At 41.5% G+C, this 18138-nt stretch overlaps 1 protein-coding gene across 1 annotated transcript in view; it reads left to right on the forward strand.

Moving 5' to 3' along the window:
* ncapg2 (non-SMC condensin II complex, subunit G2) overlaps window positions 1–18138 on the forward strand; it is a 115870-nt gene that overhangs the window by 15298 nt on the left and 82434 nt on the right. The window contains exons 5-8 of the mRNA XM_073054871.1: window positions 4966–5123; window positions 6014–6148; window positions 6978–7072; window positions 16674–16743. Coding sequence (XP_072910972.1) covers window positions 4966–5123; window positions 6014–6148; window positions 6978–7072; window positions 16674–16743 — 458 coding nt within the window. The remainder of the gene's footprint in view (window positions 1–4965; window positions 5124–6013; window positions 6149–6977; window positions 7073–16673; window positions 16744–18138) is intronic.

The raw sequence follows: 18138 nt of genomic DNA on the forward strand, positions 1-18138 counted from the left end.
ACATAAGGAAAAGGGAATCGCTGAGGGAGTGATCCCTCCGGAAAGTGGATATTTAGTGGTAGGATCCCTTTGGAGATGGCAGAAGTTGCAGAGGATGGTGTGTTGGATGCAGAGGATCATGGGTCGAGGAGCTCTTATCACTGTTAATGCGGCAGGAAGATAGGGTGAGCACGGATGTTCAGGAAATAGAGGAGATGTAGATGAGGGCGGCATCAGAGGTGGAGGAAAAGAAACCGCTGTACTCCAAAGAAGGAAGGCATCTCTGATATCCTGGAAAGAAAGGCTACATCCTGGGAACAGATGAGGCAGAGGCGAAGGAACTGAGAAAATGGAATAGCAGTTTTACAGGAGACAGGATGGGAAGTGATCATCAGTCAAGGTAACCGTGGGAATCGGTAGGTTTATAAAAGAAGTTGAATGACAGGTTGTCTCCAGAGATGGAGACAGAGAGATTGAGAAAGCAGAGCTAGGTGTCAGCAATGGACCAAGTGAATTTCAGAGCAGGGTGGAAATCAGAGGTAAAGTTGATAAAATTGATGAGTTCAGCATGGGTGCATGACTCATGCTTTATCTTTACCTCAAACATGTCTATCATATTTAGCATTAAATGTTCTTTAAAAATAAGTGAAGCTGTGTTTATAAAATTTTCAAAATTTGACATTAACATCAATATTTATTACTATTAGATATAATATGATGTAAAAGTTTTCAAATTTATTCTAATTTTTGCTTAGATGTATTTGCACTGTTTCTAAACAATTATTGGTTCACTTCCCAGCGAGTGGGGTAAAGCCTACTGAACACACAAGCTGCAGCAGCATTGCCTCTGATATTGAGAACTATGGGAAACATGGGCTGGGTTGAACGTAATGCTGCCTATTATCTATTTGTGAAAGGCCAGTGTTGAATTAACTGAGGTAAATTTTAAAGTATGTAATCATTTGATACTAAATTGGATATATAACCCGCTGCGAATTCACATACAGAAGTTGTTAAAGATTGTATCCCTTTACAACAATTTCTATTTAATTTCCAGTTGTCTTTGGTATTTTTGGGTTCCTATGTGGGGATAAAAAAACTTAGTCATTTCCATTTTATGCCTCATTATTGGTACAGTCATACACATAATGTGCTCAGAAAAATATGAGCTATGAGTTTGGATCACTTGTACACCACCCACAAGATACATCCCACTTCTCTATTATCCCTTCATATCACAAAATGCCAGTTTTACTCAGCCAGTCATTGTCTGATGATGAAATCCTAATAACGAATTGCAGTGATCGCAAGGACAGAATTTCTCCACTTTCAGGTTTTGATTCCTGAACTCCTTGCAGGAGTTGTTTGATGATTGGATGTCTCTCTACTTCTCTGACATCAGTATCTGTAGTAAACCTTTACCATCCACCACTCTCAAAAGGAAAGCTGCATTCCAAGTAGCTGTCAGTTTATTTGAAGTCTTAAGTTTCTTTCTTTGCTTGTGGTAGTGATCTAACCTCCATCTGTATCCACAAGACTTGTTTCCCCACAGTTCTATTCAAACTTTCCAACTAATAGAAAAGACTTCACTTAAAACTGGATTGGCAGCCTATGATGCCAGAGCTATATGCCACCCAACCCAGCCCTTGCTGTAAATAATAAGTGGGTCAGAATCATAGAAAAGTACAACACAGCCCGACAACAAGCCCTTCAACTCATTGAGTCTGGGCAGACCATCAATTGTCCATTTAAACGAATTTTGCATTAATCACCTTTCTTTATTTTTGAAGTTTCAAATTTCAGTCATCTCCCAAATCCTGTGGCCTCCCTCATGGACTTTTCTCTTGTGAGAGATGGGCATGTTTACTTGAACTTGGGGGAAGTTACCGCTTAAAGCTGATGCAGAGCAGTATGATGATTACAGATTGTAAACAAGGAGGAAATGTATCTAGCTTCCTGACCTGGGAAGCTTAGCAAGGTTTGCCTTCCTATAAGTTGGGAGTGAACAATTTATTAAAAAAAATTGTAGATATATCTTTTGATTGTGTATTTAATGTTTTCGGAGGCCCCTACGTTGGTCGAGGTTGACCATGGATGTTGTGTGCTAGCAGTCTATATGATAAGCCAGTCAGTATGCAAGCCAGGGCAGTAGGATATGGAGAGCAAGCTGTTGACCATGCAGCAGGCTTCCCCTCTCCACACAGCAGATGAACTCGAAGGAATGGCAGAGGCAGTAGCAATTTGGCACTAGTGGTGTCACAGAAGCTGCCAGTCAGATTTTCCATCTAGGTTTACTCCCAAAGCCTTCACCATGAGTAGCCATAGCTGCACGGCAGTAGAGGTTTGAGATCGGAGCTTTCCTTCCGGATGTGCTGCGAACCAAGGCTGACAAGCCTCATTTGCCTGAAGCGATTGTTTTAAAGGTTCTAGTAACCCATCTTTGCCTGTTCTCCTGTCAGTGGAAACTGTTCCTACGGTCTTAGAAGCTAAGTAACATGTGAAGGCCAGGAGCTGGACTTGGTTGTCAGAGGCTATTTGAGGTGCATGCTGTTGGTAGGTATGTGATAGGTAGTGAGAGCTTATACCCACTACCACGCCCTGGCTATAACAACCTTAAGGAAAGATCAGACATTGAAAAAATACTTAAGAGTGATAGATAAAAATAAAATAACCAATGTTGAAAGTTCTCAAAATAGCATCTTTCAAGAGCAAACAGTTAATGCTTCAGATTGATGTCCTTTCATCAGCTCTGATGACAAAATGTTCTCTTTTTCTTGCAGTAAATGCTGCAGGATGTCTTAAGTATTCCCCGTATTTTCTGTTGTATGGGAAATGTTGAAGTCATTGGCAAGGTGGAAAGTAGCTCTGGAGATGTTTGAAATGTATCAATGAGGAGACAGTGACAACGCAGCAAAAACCTTAAATATTACTGGTTATCTATGATTAAAATAAAACATGATTCCCATTAGTATTTCTTGGGAATGAATTGGAGGTTATGGGCCATTAATTTAGAAGATAATCACAACCTTGTTGAAAGGAGTTAAATCATTAAGATGATGTACTGTATATTTGATTGAATTGTAGAAGAATGCCTCCTGTTTTTGCATTTACCTGACCCAAAACAACCTTGTTCTGTGTATTCTCATCTCATGTTCCAGTGTGTTCATTTTCATTTGTAATCTGAGTCCTTTGTTATTACTGTTCCTGTGGCCTTAATGGCCATAGGCTGGTTGATCCTTAAACACTTGTAGTGTTTTGTATTTCCATCAGAGTTATCAGAGTCTGTTTTGGTCTGTTGAGTCTATGATGGCTCGAAGAGCTTTTCAGATCCCTGCGCACTGGGCAATTTAGTGGCAGTTAACGGACTAACCTGTACATCTTCAGCATGCGGGAGGAAATGAGAGCATCCATGTAGTCAAAGAATGCAGTCAAGGAATACAGGTCAACCTTCTATAATCCGGCACCATTGGGACCTGAGGAGTGCTGGATTAGTGAAAATGCCGAATTACAGAGGGATCACATTAAGCAATAGCTAACCGCCTCATCATACCTTTAAAATATCATGTAAATCAGTACAAGTTAGATAATAATGAAACAAAAATATTACATGAGTAGCAAGTGAAATTTTAATAAAATAATATACTGTATAGGCACGGATAAAATAAAAGGTACAGGTAAATGTACAGGAATTAACTTAAACAAAACAGTTGAGCACTTCCGCTTCTAAAGTGAGACGTTTAATATACCTTTAGGCAAAGTTGCATGTCTGCTAGTGTGGGGTTGTCAGGATCATCAACATCTTCATCTTGAAAAATGAGTGAAGCATCGGGAACTGGTGCTGAAACTGGCTCAACAGTTTCTTCAAAAACTGTTGATGTTGGTGGCAGCATATCTGGGTGAGCAGAAGCAGAAGTTGGAGAAAGGAGGTCTTCTATATGCCACATTTCACATGACCGCCAGGCGGCCGGGGATTCGGTGCTGGGCTCTTCCCTCTTCACTCGCAGTTACTGAGGGAATCCTCGTCAGTTTCTTTTCTTCCGCTTAGTAATATGCTGAAATTCAGTGGGTTGCCACACCTGATCTGAGGTCGTAGGCAGAAGAGAATGGAGTGCCGGCCGGGAGATGCAGGAGGATAGTGTGCGACTGCCTGCAGGCAGGCGAGAAGGCAGACCAACCCAGCGTGCGCTAGCTCCCCCCCACAGGTGGGTGCCGGGTGGCTGCGCCTTACGCAAATGATATTAATAAATGCAGGAAAACGAGCAGGAATCACCTGTCTGTGCTTTCAAGAGCGCGCCAACACGTGAACAGATCTAGCGCAACCAAAACAATGCGCAGCAGATTGGTACGGTGGCCTGGGAAATTTGAAATTACAGTTGCACGGGAAATTTGAAATCAGTGCCGGATTTTCAAAGGAACTGGATTACAGGTAGTCGGATTAATGAAGGTCAACCTGTACTAACAAACTCCACATAGAATTGAAGGTCAGGATTGAACCTGTTGTGTTGGAGTTGTGAAGCAGAAGCTCTACTAACTGAGCAGATGTGCAGCCGTAATCTTGCCTGTGGATATATAAGGACTTTATATGATTTGACTAAGAAAATGTAGCCCTGTGAATAAATACAAATTTTATTTAAGATTCTGTTTATTATCACCGGCGTTTGTCATGATATTTGTTAACTTAGCAGCAGGATTTCAATGCAAGACATAAGAGAAAAATAATAATAATAAATAAGTAAATCAATTACTGTATACATATATTGAATAGATTTAAAATCGTGCAAAAAACAAATAATATGTATTAAAAAGTGAGGTAGTGTTTAAGGGTTCAACGTCCATTTAGGAATCGGATGGCAGAGGGAAAGATGAGAGATAATAGTTCCAAGTTATTATTTGTATCTTTTCAATATTTTGAAAGGGTGACAAAAACCAATAAATCTGCAGTATTTATAAAATCTTTTGATAGCAGTTTGATTTTATTCTTTTTAGGCATTATGCCAGCATTGCCAACAGACCAAGGAGTGTTGAAAATTACAATCCAGCGTTTGTTTGAGGCTTGGTGGGAGAAAGGATTGGTAGGGAAAGAAGAACTGGGGAAAACAGTCTTCATTATGTTGTTGGAGAAAAGCTTGATGGCAAAATTCTCGGTATGTTAACATTTATTGTTCTGAGCATGAATTTTACTGAATATTAATGTATTCCTTCCACTGTTATCAGATAGTTCTCATGAGAAAGAAAACAGAAGTCATTACATGGCTCTCTATCTCTCTTGCTGTAATTATGTTACTTCTTTCTCTGCTTGGTTCCTACAGATTGTTCTCTGTGCCTGAAGTTTATCTTATTTTTTCAAGCTATTTCTTTTTCTTAACTGACTTTTCATTATCCCCAAAATGTCTTTTTTCATACAAGAGCTGTACTTATTTTCTCACATATTTCTGTTCTATTCTTTGGTGTTGGACTCTTTGTCTTTAATCTTTAGATTGTAAGGGCTTAAGATATAGGAGTATATTTAGGCCATTTGGCCCAACGAGTCTGTTCCACCATTCCAATATTGCTGATTTATTATGCCTTTCAACCCCATTCTTTTGCATTCTCCCTGTAACCTTTGACGCTTTTGTTAATCAAGAACCTATCAACGTTTGTTTTTAAAAATAACTAATAACTGGCCTCCACAACTGTCTGTGTCAATGAATTCCACAGTTTCACTACCCTCCTGCTAAAGGAAATCCTCATCTAAAGGGATGTCCTTGTATTCTGAGGCTGTGTTTTCTGATCCTAGACTTCCCGACTGCAGGAATTCCTGATATTACCATGATTTTATTTACTTGTTTGATTTGTCTTTATAGGTGAATAAATGCCGTGACTCATAAAATGTAAAGTTTGTGAGCCTCTGCCTTGATATGCCAAAACTTTCAGTGTGTTCCCTTTGTTCATTACATAAAACATTACTTAAATTTTCTCTTCATTATTTTTTGTGGTTCTTAGATGTCAGTACAGTAATTAAATGTTGCTTTCTCTTCCACTTGATCATGCACAGAATGCTGATATAGTTCGACTCTGGCAGTTCCATCAAGCTTTGGAAAGTTTTGAGTTTAATTCAGAGGCCAGTAATGAAGTGAAGGATGCTCTACTTCAGTGCTTCATGAGTATTGCCCACATAAAAAAAGAAGAGGTAAGTGAAGGAATAATATTGCATGATTTCATGCTGTTTCGAGCTATGAAGCACTGTCTGGCTACATTTCCAATTAAGAAATTCCATTCTGTTCATTATTCAGTAAGTCATTAAATTTGATTTACAGGCGTTTGTTTTTTTTTACAACAGTAGAATGTGTGCCACACTAGGATTCACCAGTAGTTGTCTGACTGATGGCTGATTGTTGGAGCAGATTTTTGAAAATGGTTGTTCAGTTTTAGGTTGTCCATGACTACTGTTCCATGAACACTATGTACTGCAATATGTGTTTAGACATGAAGACTTGGAATATGAAGGATTATCTCATTTCAGAATCAGAATTCTCTTCACACAGTATATCAGAATTAGGTTTATTATCACTGATATTTATTGTTTTGTGGCAGCAGTGCAGTGCATATGTAATCACTGTAAGTTGCAATAATGAAAAATAATGGTGCAAAAGAGGAGTAGCAAGGCAGTATTCATGGGTTCATGGAACATTCAGAAATCTCATGGCAGAGAGAAAGAAGCAGTTCCTAAAACATTGAATATAGTTCTTCAGGCTCCTGTACCTCCTTCCTGATGTTAGTAATGAGAGGAGGGCATGTTCTCAATGGTAAGGGTACTTAATCATACTGCCACTTTGGAGCCTCCATATAGTTATGATTTAAGAAATGGGAATGACATTAAAGTAAAATGAGCAGAGTTTTAAATATGTATCATTTTATACATAATTCTGTGTTTTGCTTTTGAAGTTGCACTCAAATATAACATCAGTATGGAGCATGGAGACTTTAATTGTACATTTAAATTATTTTTTTCCTCTTAGGGAAGGCGTTTCCTAAGCTTTTTGTTCAGCTGGGATGTGGAATTCGTCAAAATGATCCACGGGACCATTAAGAACCAGTTAACTTTCTTTCCTAAGTATGTACATAATATTCGGGACATAGGATGCTAGTGAATTGATTGATTTTATTCAGTAATTTATAAAAAAGAGAGCTTTGAGAAATTCAAGTCATAAAATTTTGCATTATGTTAATTATTCCGGAGTTTCTTTGTGTTATCTGATTACCACTTTTTTTTCCTTTGTAAATTTAGCAACAGTGATCACATCTGCATTTTAAGAAAGTAGGCATTTGAAGATTTAGCCCTTCATTAGGACTGGACAGGAAGGAGCACTTCCCCTTTTCTTTCCAATTCTGATGATGGGTCTTGACCCAAAATGTCAACCGTTTATTCTTTTTCATAGGTGCTGCCTGACCTTCTGAGTTCCTCCAACATTCTATGTGTGTTACTCTGGGTTTCTAGTATATGTAGAATCTTTTGTGTTTTTTAGGAAAGAACTGGCTAATGTAGTAGAAAGATACTTCGGCCATTATCATTTACCTTTTCATAACTGTTACTTAAACTTTAATTATATTGAAGAAAACTGTTGTAGCCCCCTTACCAGGCTCGTATGCAAACTTGGCTTCTTAGCTGGCTCTGCTAACAGCCATGACTCAGCAGTGAGAAGGCCACCTTTCATAAACAACATAAGTCTAGGGTTGGTATGATTTGGGGTTCAACCAAACAGGAACACTGTGATGTTCCAATTAAAGAAACCTCGATTTGAGCAAAAACTGCCTGTACACAATTGTCAGTCGGCAAGAAATAACAAATCGCACACTGCATAAAATTATAAAGAAAGTGTTTTTATTATGAAGCACCCTGGTTTCCTTGGCTGCATAAATTTAGGGAAGTCAACCTCTGGCCCCAACAAACTTGTGAGACTGAGGTACAATCCCACCCCAAACCCCTTGTTTGATTGGATGCAGTGTAATTTGCTACCCTGTTACAAGTTAGTGCCATGAAATAACAGACCACCCACTGCATACGATTAAAAGATTTATCTTTGTTATTCTTAATTTGACTAAAAGATTAGTAAAGAAAAGGGCCTATTTTAACGAAACAGTATAATGTGCACAAGTTGGAGCTCACAGTTCCTCCAAGTCACTGATCCTCAGTCAATCTTGCCCCGGGCTTCGTCAAATCACGGTCCCACTCCAGGTCGACTTTTACGATCTCTTCTCTCCGTCGTTGTCCCTCTTCATCTCCTCTCAAGCAAAAAGCCCCAAGCTCAACCTTAGTGTCCCTCACCAGAGAAATCTCCCCTTAAATTTGACCATCCTATTTGGATGGTGCATATTTCTCCTCATCTCTTGCCTTCAGCAGTAACCCAAACATAAGCTGAAAATGGACCAAGCTGAAAACAAGCAGCTCTCACATTTCACCAAATGAAATATACACAGCATAACAGTAAAAATATGAACTAGGGCATTACAATTAATTTCAGCTTTAACAAACCGCTGTTAAGAGAAAGAAAAAAATAGAAGTACCCATTACAGTTAAACCAGTTTAAATGTGCATATCGCATTGGAGCTTATATTTTCCAAAAGCTGAGTATGACAGTTATTCGTGGCATTGAATTCTCATCACCAATCACTGGTAGAGCTTCCCATCTTGGACTTCTTCGTCTCGTGAAGCACTCCTTGCAATCGTGTCTTCCGATCTGATTGAATCCTATAGCCATCATTCTCTTTTTCAATCTTTTTATTAATATCAACATAATAAAATTGATACATAGTTATTAGGGTTACAAAATTACAAAATCTAAATTGAGCACAAAAGGATACATTGCAATAAGTACAATGTAGTTAAGTCTTCCCAAATCATACAAGATACAAATATAATATAGACAAGACAAAAAAAAGCTAGGTATATCAATATAAAAAAACAAAAAAAAGAAAAAGAGAAAAAGAAAAAAAATTATTACCCCAAAAAACAAGAATAATCTAACAAACTAACCACTAACTAATAGAAAAAAAGAAGAAAAGAAAAAAAAACAACATGGGCACATGATTGCACAGGACGAGAACAGAATGACAGAGATCCCCTACTAGGTGTAGGTTCCATGTCAGGTTCTGGGTCAACACGTACCTTCTGACCTAGGGGTAAAAGGAGATTCTGATGGAGAATTTTGATAGGGCCATTCTCATCTTTACCTGTAAAATTGGCACATTTGGCACCTTGTTCTTCACTACATAAGGCATAGACACCTAGTGGTCAACCAACTTGTGCTTTCCTGGTCGCCCCAAGTTTTTTATTAAAACTCTCTTCAGGCATCGGTTGAGAGAATCTAATGTTTTGATCATATCTCCTCGTGTTTCCTTGATTTTGCTTGGTGGCAGAAACCACTGCTAACTTATAAGCCTTTTGCAGTTCTTTCCTCATGACAGACACAGAATTGAGATATGTCTTCTGTGGCAGTGCCTTCATCGCCAGCTCCAAAACAAATCTATAGGCAATCTCACTTCACGCCGGAACATCAAATAGTATGGCGACTATTGTCGTGGTTTTTCGTGCCTCACAAATGACCAGGAGACGCAGAAAATTCTTCAAGAAGGGTTAAACTTTAATTTGCAAATCAAAGCTGAGACAGTCAGTGAGCTAGTCGCTGATTGCCCACCGATCCCCGGACACAGCATTTTTTATAGCAATTTCCTGGTCCAGTTGTATTAGCATATGTACCGGTAATCGATCTATAGTTGCGTATTACACGTATTACACGTACATCATTGTCCCTATTGTTTCTATCAATTGGCTTAATCATGTTCTAATCTACATCTCTTAGCTACCTCTCATTAACACACCATTGTCATCTTAAGACTGCAGTCTCCTACCAAATTGGGTACATGCATAGCAAGTAGCAAACTCAGAACTGAGCAATGTTCTAATCTACATTTCTTTAGCTCTTTAGCTACCTCTACATTCCTAAGATTTCATTCTACTAAATTGAGTACATGCATAGCAAGCTCAGAACTGACTTCATAGTTTTGGTAAATTTATACGTTTATACTCCAATATATATCCCCCTTTGAGACCCAGAGGGGTCTCACACTCACACAGAGAAAGAAGACTAAGAGTCTGCGCACAAAAGCCCCAATAAACTCAAGCACTTATTCCCAAATCTCGGGTTAAACTAAAATTTTCTGCGCCAAGACCTCAAAGTATTCTCTCCGTTACCCTGGGCCGCTGAGCCAAAAACCTGTCCCTATTGTATCTGAGACAGGGAAAAAGACTCAGCAGCCCTTACAATCTACTCCCACACTGTCGTTTTGCTCCTGTTCATCCTGCAGGTGTTGTAGGCTGTAACGATACATTTTCGGTGTTTCTTTCTCCACTAAGCTTGCTTCAGTAATTGCCACGAGCATTGGATATTGTTTGGTTGCAGCATGCACTACAAGAGATTTGAGTCAAGGAAGAAAACAGCACAGCACAACAATATAATACTGAGTTATTGCTATTTTAGTCAGCCATGCTCCCCATCCTCTGAGTCTACTTTCTAACCAATCAAAGAACTGATGTCCGAACCCTGCATTCTGTTTGACCTCTGTCCGCAGATTCTTTAACTTATTCATTGCTCCGGTGAAAGACCCTTCTGGGCTAGTATTGTTCGGTATGAAAGTGCAGCATTGTTCTCCAAACATTACACACACACCCCCTTTTTCCTACAAAAGCCAATCCAGTACCTGTCTGTTTTGCCACGCCACCCTGCTAGTTGCATCCAGCTGTTGCCCTAAGGCCTCCAGTGCATCATCGGTGTAGTTGATGAATCTCTGTTGATTGTAGTATATATAGTTTATCCATTCAACATTTTTGCTTACCCCTATCACAGGTATGATAGCTTCCCAGTGAGCATCTCATGCGGTGTCAGGCATGTCACTCGATTAGTTTGCATGAGTTTGCATGCGGTAACTCATCAATGCTAACGGTAAAGCATCGATCCAATTAAGTTTAGTGTCTGCACAAATTTTGTTTAGTTTGGCTTTCAGGGTTCCATTAATTCTCTCTACCATGCCCTGCGACTGAGGGTGGTATACACATCCAAATCTTTGCTTTATCCTCAGCGCCTGTAGTACCAGTTTGACCACTTTCTGGATAAAAGCTGAACCATTGTCTGAGCTAACTTCTGTAGGTATTCCAAACCTTGGGATCACTTCATTTGTCAGGAATTTTACCACTGTCTTTGCCCCTTGATCTCTTGAAGGTACCACCTCCACCCATCTGCTAAATCGATCAATTACTACCAGCATGTATCTTTTCCCTCTCACTGTCTTTATCATGTCTACGTAATCGATCACTAAATGTTTAAATGGTCCTTCAGGTACAGGAATGTGACCTATTGGGGTTGTAATTTCCCTTCCGAACATTATTTTGTGCGCATACCTCGCACTGTGACAAAACAAAGTCCACTGAAGCCTGTAAATAAGGTGACCAAAAACCATCCTTCTTTATTTTCCTTATCACTTCCCCCCTTGCACAATGGTCCATCCCATGCGCTTCTGAAATCAGAATCGTCAGTAGAGGGGTGGGCGCTACCAACAAACCATCTTCCGTGCTCCACAAGCCTTCCGGGTTCTGCTTGGCCCCCCTTTTTCTCCACATTGTCTGTTCTGCCAAAGTTGCCTTACCTTGTATTTCAATTAGGTCCTCTACGTCAGGTTCTGGAGTTAGGCTTACCTGGGGGGCAATGATAGCTGACGTACACCCAGACGCTTTTCTGGCTGCCTCATCCGCAGCTTGATTTCCCTTTGTTATTACATCATTTCCCTTTTTGTGTGCCTGACATTTTACTATAGCCAATGCTTTAGGTTTCATTATGGCTTTTATCAAGTCTAGAATTTGCTGACAATGTTGTATGGGATCTCCATTACCTTTTTAAAAACCTCTCTGCTTCCACACTGCCCCGAACATGTGCTGTGCATGTCCGTGAGCATGTGCTGAATCAGTATAGATGTCTACTTTCTCACCTTCCATCATTTCACACGCAGCTGTCAGGGCTTTGATTTCTGCTAGCTGGGCAGAACACGGTTGGGGACAGGACTCCATCCTAATAATCTTATAGCTCAACTGATCCTGCTGCACCACTGAGAATCCTGCGTGATTTCCATCATAATCCCTATAAAAAGAGCCATCTAAGAACAGAACCTTTTTATCTATATCTTCTAGTGGTTCTGACCGTAAATCTGCTCTCAATTTGGCAAATGCCATCGTCTTCCCTACACAATCATGGGGTTCTCCTTCATAGTCTAAAGGGACAAAATCGGCTATATTACTGGTAGTGCATCTCTGTATAGTTATGTCAGGAAATGTCAATAGCATCTGATACGCTGCTATCCTGGCTGGCGTCAGCACAAATTTCCCTCTTTCTAGTAATTCTGCTACTTTGTGGTGTGTGTACAGAATCGCAGGATAGCCCAGGGTTACAGATGATGCCTTTTCATATGCATAATACAGCGCCGCCAATCCCTGATAACAGGGTGGGTACCCCTGAGCCACTTCATCTAGTCTCGTACTGTAGTATGCTATCGGCTGCTTTGCTTTTCCTGTGCCTGTCTCTTGTGTTAGAATCGCTGTGACATAACCCTCCTGTCGATTGGATACATACAAATAAAAAACCTTCTCGTAGTCAGGCAAAGCTAATGCTGGTGCTGACTGCAATTCCTGCTTAATAGTATTGAAAGCTATTTCTGCCTCTCCATTCCACTGTAAGCCGTTCTTCAAATTTGTATGTCCTGCTTCTTTTATTATCTTTCTCAAAGGTGCCACTATCTCAGCATATTCTCCTATCCAATCTGAGCTGTACCCTGCCATTCCCAAAAACGTCATCATCTGCCCTACAGTCTGGGGTTTTGGGGCCTTAGTTATTGCCTCAATCTGATCTGGTGCTATCGCCTTCACTCCCTTGGATATTACCCTGCCTAAGTACTCCACTTGCTGCGTGCAGAATTGCAGTTTCTTTTTGGATACTTTATGTCCTCCGCGCGCTAATTTCTCTAACAGAGTTATAGTGTCCTGCTTACACTGTTCCTCGCTGTGGGAGCAAATCAACAGGTCATCCACATACTGTAACAATGTACTTTCCAATGGTATGCCCTCTAGGTCTGCCTTCAATACCTGATTAAAAATGTGTGGTGACTGTTTAAATCCTTGCGGCATTCTGGTATAGGTATACTGAGCACCTCTGTAAGTAAATGCAAACAGATACTGACACTGGTCGGCCAGAGGAATGCTGAAGAAAGCCGAACACAAATCGATCACTGAAAAGTAACTTGCTTCTGGTGGAACATTAGTCAAAAGCGTGTGTGGGTTGGGGACTACAGCTGGCCAGTCCTCTACCACATCATTTACCGCTCGCAATTCATGCGCCAATCTCCACTTAGATTTATCTGCTTTTAAGACCGGCAGCAAAGGGGTATTGCATGGACTGTTTGTTCTTTTAAGCACTCCTATTTCAAGCAACCCCTGCACTGTCGACGCTATTCCCTCTTCTGCTTCTGGTCTTAGTGGGTATTGTGGTCTCCTGGGTGGAATTGCTCCTTTTTTCCTTATTTCCACCGGACTAGCTGTTCCCATAGTACTTTGGCAACTGATTCTTTGTGGGAAAGGCTTGAGCATATGTAGTGTAATGATCAGTGATGACCAAGACATTCGCAGCAATGCTGGGATCAGGCTTTCTAGATAGGAAATCCATACGCACTAAATCAAGTAGCCTCGAGCTCTGTAAATTAGATAATGGAGCAACTCTTGTAGGCAGCGTCTTCCTCCGAATACATCAGATGCACGACTTATTGTACTCTTCAACTTCAGGTTTCATTCGGGGCCAATAGAACTGATCTTGACCAATCCATAGGTCTTATCAAATCCCAAATGACCCAAATCATCATGAAGTGACTTCAACACATTAATTCAAATGTGTTCTTTCTGATACACCAACTCATTCCCTTACTGAGCCTCACCGAAGTTTCCCGACATTTCAATTTAAGTAATGGTTGGGTTATTTTCCGAAGGTTTTCCTGTCCTTCACACTCCCACTTGAAATGTCTATCCTCACCTGAGTTGTAACAGAAAATACTGGTTGCTTCCCTTGTTAAGAGACCCCTGTCAGCAGCAGCCCTATCTGTGAGTGTGGTTTCCTATTGGACTTGTCACACTTGGTGGCAACACTAGCCGACATCAACCAAGGTACCTCGGCTTGCAGTTTTTTCACTTCATCCTGTAAAACCCCCACTTGTATGGCATGGGGGGGGGGGTCACTTCAGCAACAGAAGCTATGACTGAGGACTTTGCCCTGCTGACGGAGGCCTTCCACTTCTCCATCATGTTTTCCTCCTCTCTTTCTTCTCTGATCAACTCAACAAATGAGGGAGGGGGATGCACCTTATGAGACATTCGAATGCTTAAACCAATCATGTCGTGTGAAAGCATACCCTTCGCAACTTGCTCCATTCTTAATAGATTTATCTTGGCCAGTTGAATGACCCCTTTACGGCATAGGCAATGCAGCTGTCTCTGTAACCTGAAAAATATAGACAGAAAATTTCTCCCCTTTCTCTTGGAATGTGTGCCTGAATCTTTTAATAAGCTCTGATGGGCTGTCCATCATGCCATAAGCATTTTCAAATGCTTAGATGTAGCCCTTAAATGTGACCAGTGGGATTTCTGCCTTTATGGACTTCACCTTAGCACTGGACCTTCCAGACTTTCTACCAGTTGCTGTCTTTTCACTCATCCAGTAACTGAGGTGTCTCATATTCCTCCTCCCCATCGGGAGTGGTCTTGACTCCAGCAAACACTCTCAGCCTGCAATAACTTTGCTGTACACTTCGGCATTTATCTACCAGCAATGTAATAGCCAATACCAGCTCAGAATTTCCATCACCTGCTGAAGGACCTATGGGTCCTTTCATGGGACCTTTCACATCAGACAATTCTTCCTCCTCACTTCACAGAAGTGAGAACAACTTATCTTTAAAGTCTTCACCCTCCACTGCAAACAATTCATCTTCTCTAAAAATATGGACTGCCTCTACAGGTATCCCTACCCTTTCAGTCAGTGCAACTTCAGTCACATCACTGCTAGTCGTACTAACACAACATGTCAACTTTTGAAGAAATGTTCATCTTAGTTTTGGTTTCATTTAAGTTTTATTTGTTTAATTTATTGCTGTATAGCACAGAATAAGCCCTTCTGGTCCTTCAAGCTATGCTGCCCAGCAAACCCTCAATTAAATCCTAGCCAAATCACAGGACAATTTACAGTGACCCATTAATCTACCAACCGGTATATCTTTGGACTATGGCAGGAAACTGGAGCACCCGGAGAATGTATAAACTCATTACAGGCAGCTACTGAAATAGAAATCACATTACCTGTACTATAAAGCATTGTGATAACCACTACACTACGCTTCTGTGCAGAGTTTTTTTTAAGCATTATGCTGCACTTCTGCAAAAATGGTATAGGTGGCAGTCAGAGTTTGTCACGTATTCCAGATGTGCCAAGTAACTTTGGCTCCATGTTGAAATTACTGTGCATGTGCCGGTGTGTATAACACTTAACGTTCTTAATGAGTATCACTAAATTGCACCAAAGGCGTTTATAATTGCAACATACAGTACTGTGCAAGAGTCTTGGGCACATATACAGTATATAGCTAGGATGCCCAAGACTTGCACAGTACTCCATTTGTCAATGTGGACCGGAGCTTGTAAATCTGGCAGGAACAAAGGATGTTGGGAATGGCGGGTGTGGAGCGCTGTGGAAGGGGTGTAGGGCAGGTGGCAGAGAAGGAGTGCCAGGTGGGGTTGGTGTTTGTGCAGAAACACCAGGCAAAGTAATTTAATTCTAAACAATTGGTTTATTGATCGTAGATGAGAAAATCTGCAGATGATGGAAATCCAAGCAACACACACAAAATGCTGGAGGAACTCAGCAGGCCAGGCAACATCTATGAAAAGGAGTAAACAGTCAACATTTCAGGCCAAGATCCTTCATCAGGACTGGAAAAATAGATTAGAAGTTAGAGTGAGAAAGGGAGGGGGAGGGGAGAAAGAAGTACAAGGTGGTTGGTAATAGGTGAAACCAGGAAGCTGATAGGTGGAAGTGATAAATGGCTGAAGGAGGTGGAATCTGATTGGAGAGGGTAGAAAACCATGGCAGGAAGGGAAGGGAGAGGAGCACCAGAGAGAGACGATGAGCAGGTAAGGAGATGAGACGAGAGAGGAATACAGGAATGAGAATGGCGCGGGGGGTGGGCGCAATTACTGGAAGTTCGAGAAATCGATGTTCGTTGATCATTACTGAATGTTTCTCTGGTCTTCCCGCTCCTTCCCCTTTCCCTAACTATGATGCACCTTTCCCAGACTGTGATACACCTTTCCCTGCCCCCTTCCTACTCTCAGTCGACAGTAGAGACCCATATCACAATCAGGTCCATCATCACTTGTATGTCAGGAAATTTGTTTTCTTTTTGCAGCAGCAAATCAGTGCAATCCATAAAATTACTATAGTACTGTGCAAAAGTCTTGGGCACCCTAGCTATATACTGCTTAAGACTTTTTCACAGTACTACTTTTACAGCATTGTTCATGTTGTCATGTATATTTTGAAATACTAAGCTTCTGATTTCATTTTTCCCTAAAGGTCCATAATACCTTTTGTAGCTGAAGTATACTTTAGAGCTTGGAAGAAGGCATCTGGATTGTTTCTAGAGGTTAGTGTTAATGACATCACTCTCTTGTTAATCCTCGTATGTTTTTCAATTGTAATGTGAGTTTTGCCTAGAGAAGAAACAAGCCCTCTCTTTTATAAATTGAGAGATGGGGCTGTGTACGTACATCTACTGATGCCTCTGGACACATCTTCAATGATGTTCCTGGAGTCATTGGGTGTTTTGGGTCTTTCAACATCATTCACCCTCCTCCATGTGACCCAGCCGAGGCTGATCAGACTCCAGCTTGTGTCCAGATGGCTAGCTACTTATGATTCCATGGCTCCCCTCTTTTGAGGGGCAGCCATCTTGAGGCCCTCTCTGCCGCATCGGTGGTACTGCGGATGGCTCTCCTCTTCCTCTCTCCCTCGATGCCCAAATTGCTGAAGGCTCCAGCTAAAGAACGTGCTGCAAATCCCCTACAACCAACCTCCACTGGGAGACACCTCACTCTCCATCCAGCCTGCTGGCAGTTGCTGACCAGTCCTGTGTACTTGGAGAGCTTCCTTTCAAAGGCCTCTTCCAAGCGATCTTCCAATGGGACTGTCAGCTCCAGCATCACCACACGCTTGGTAGACTCAGACACAAGGACAATGTCTGGTCACAAGGTGGTGGCTGCGATATGGTTGGGGAACTTCAGTTGCCTTTTGAGGTCCACCAACAGCTGCCAATTCCTTGCAAAGCTCAGGATGCCTGCAGATGTTCTTTTGGCGGGTATTGGCTGCTCCCCAGCTCTGACAAAGGCAATGGCCTGCTTAGAGGGTCGTGACGCAGCCTTGCCTCTGCTTCCTGAATAGCTTCCTCTGCCCTCCACTTCCTGCCAGTCCTCAACCTTCAGATCACTTGAGTCCCCGTACTGTACCACTTCTCTGGCTCTTGTTACCTTGAATTTCTCCTCCAAGGATTTGAAGGGCAGTTGCAGTTTGTTGTGGTGTCCATAGAGTGTGATGCTGGTCAGGCTCTTTGGCAGCCCCAGCCATCTCCTGAGGTACTTGCTGACCCTCCTCTCTAAGGTTTCGACTGTCGAGATCGGAACTGCATAGACGAGGAGGGGCCACAGGATTCTGGGATGAATACCATGCTGATACACCCAGGCTTTGAACTTCCCAGGTAGGCCAGACTTGTCCACGGATTTCAGCCAGCCATCTAACTTGGTGCAGGTCGCCTGAATGGATGTCGTGTCACTTAGAGAACTGTCAAAAACTTTACCTAAGCTCTTGACTGGCTTTTCTGTGATGGTTGGGAATGCTGTGCCTGTGATGTTGAACCAGAACTTGTTCTTCACCTTCTCTTTCCTCAGCACCATAGATCTTGATTTGGCTGGCTTGAAATGTATCTGGGCCCACTCCACTAGCTTTTCGAGCCCCTGCAGAATCCACCAGCAGCCTGGGACTGATT

Source organism: Hemitrygon akajei, chromosome 8 (genome assembly GCF_048418815.1).
Source record: "Hemitrygon akajei chromosome 8, sHemAka1.3, whole genome shotgun sequence".
Lineage (NCBI taxonomy): Eukaryota > Metazoa > Chordata > Chondrichthyes > Myliobatiformes > Dasyatidae > Hemitrygon > Hemitrygon akajei.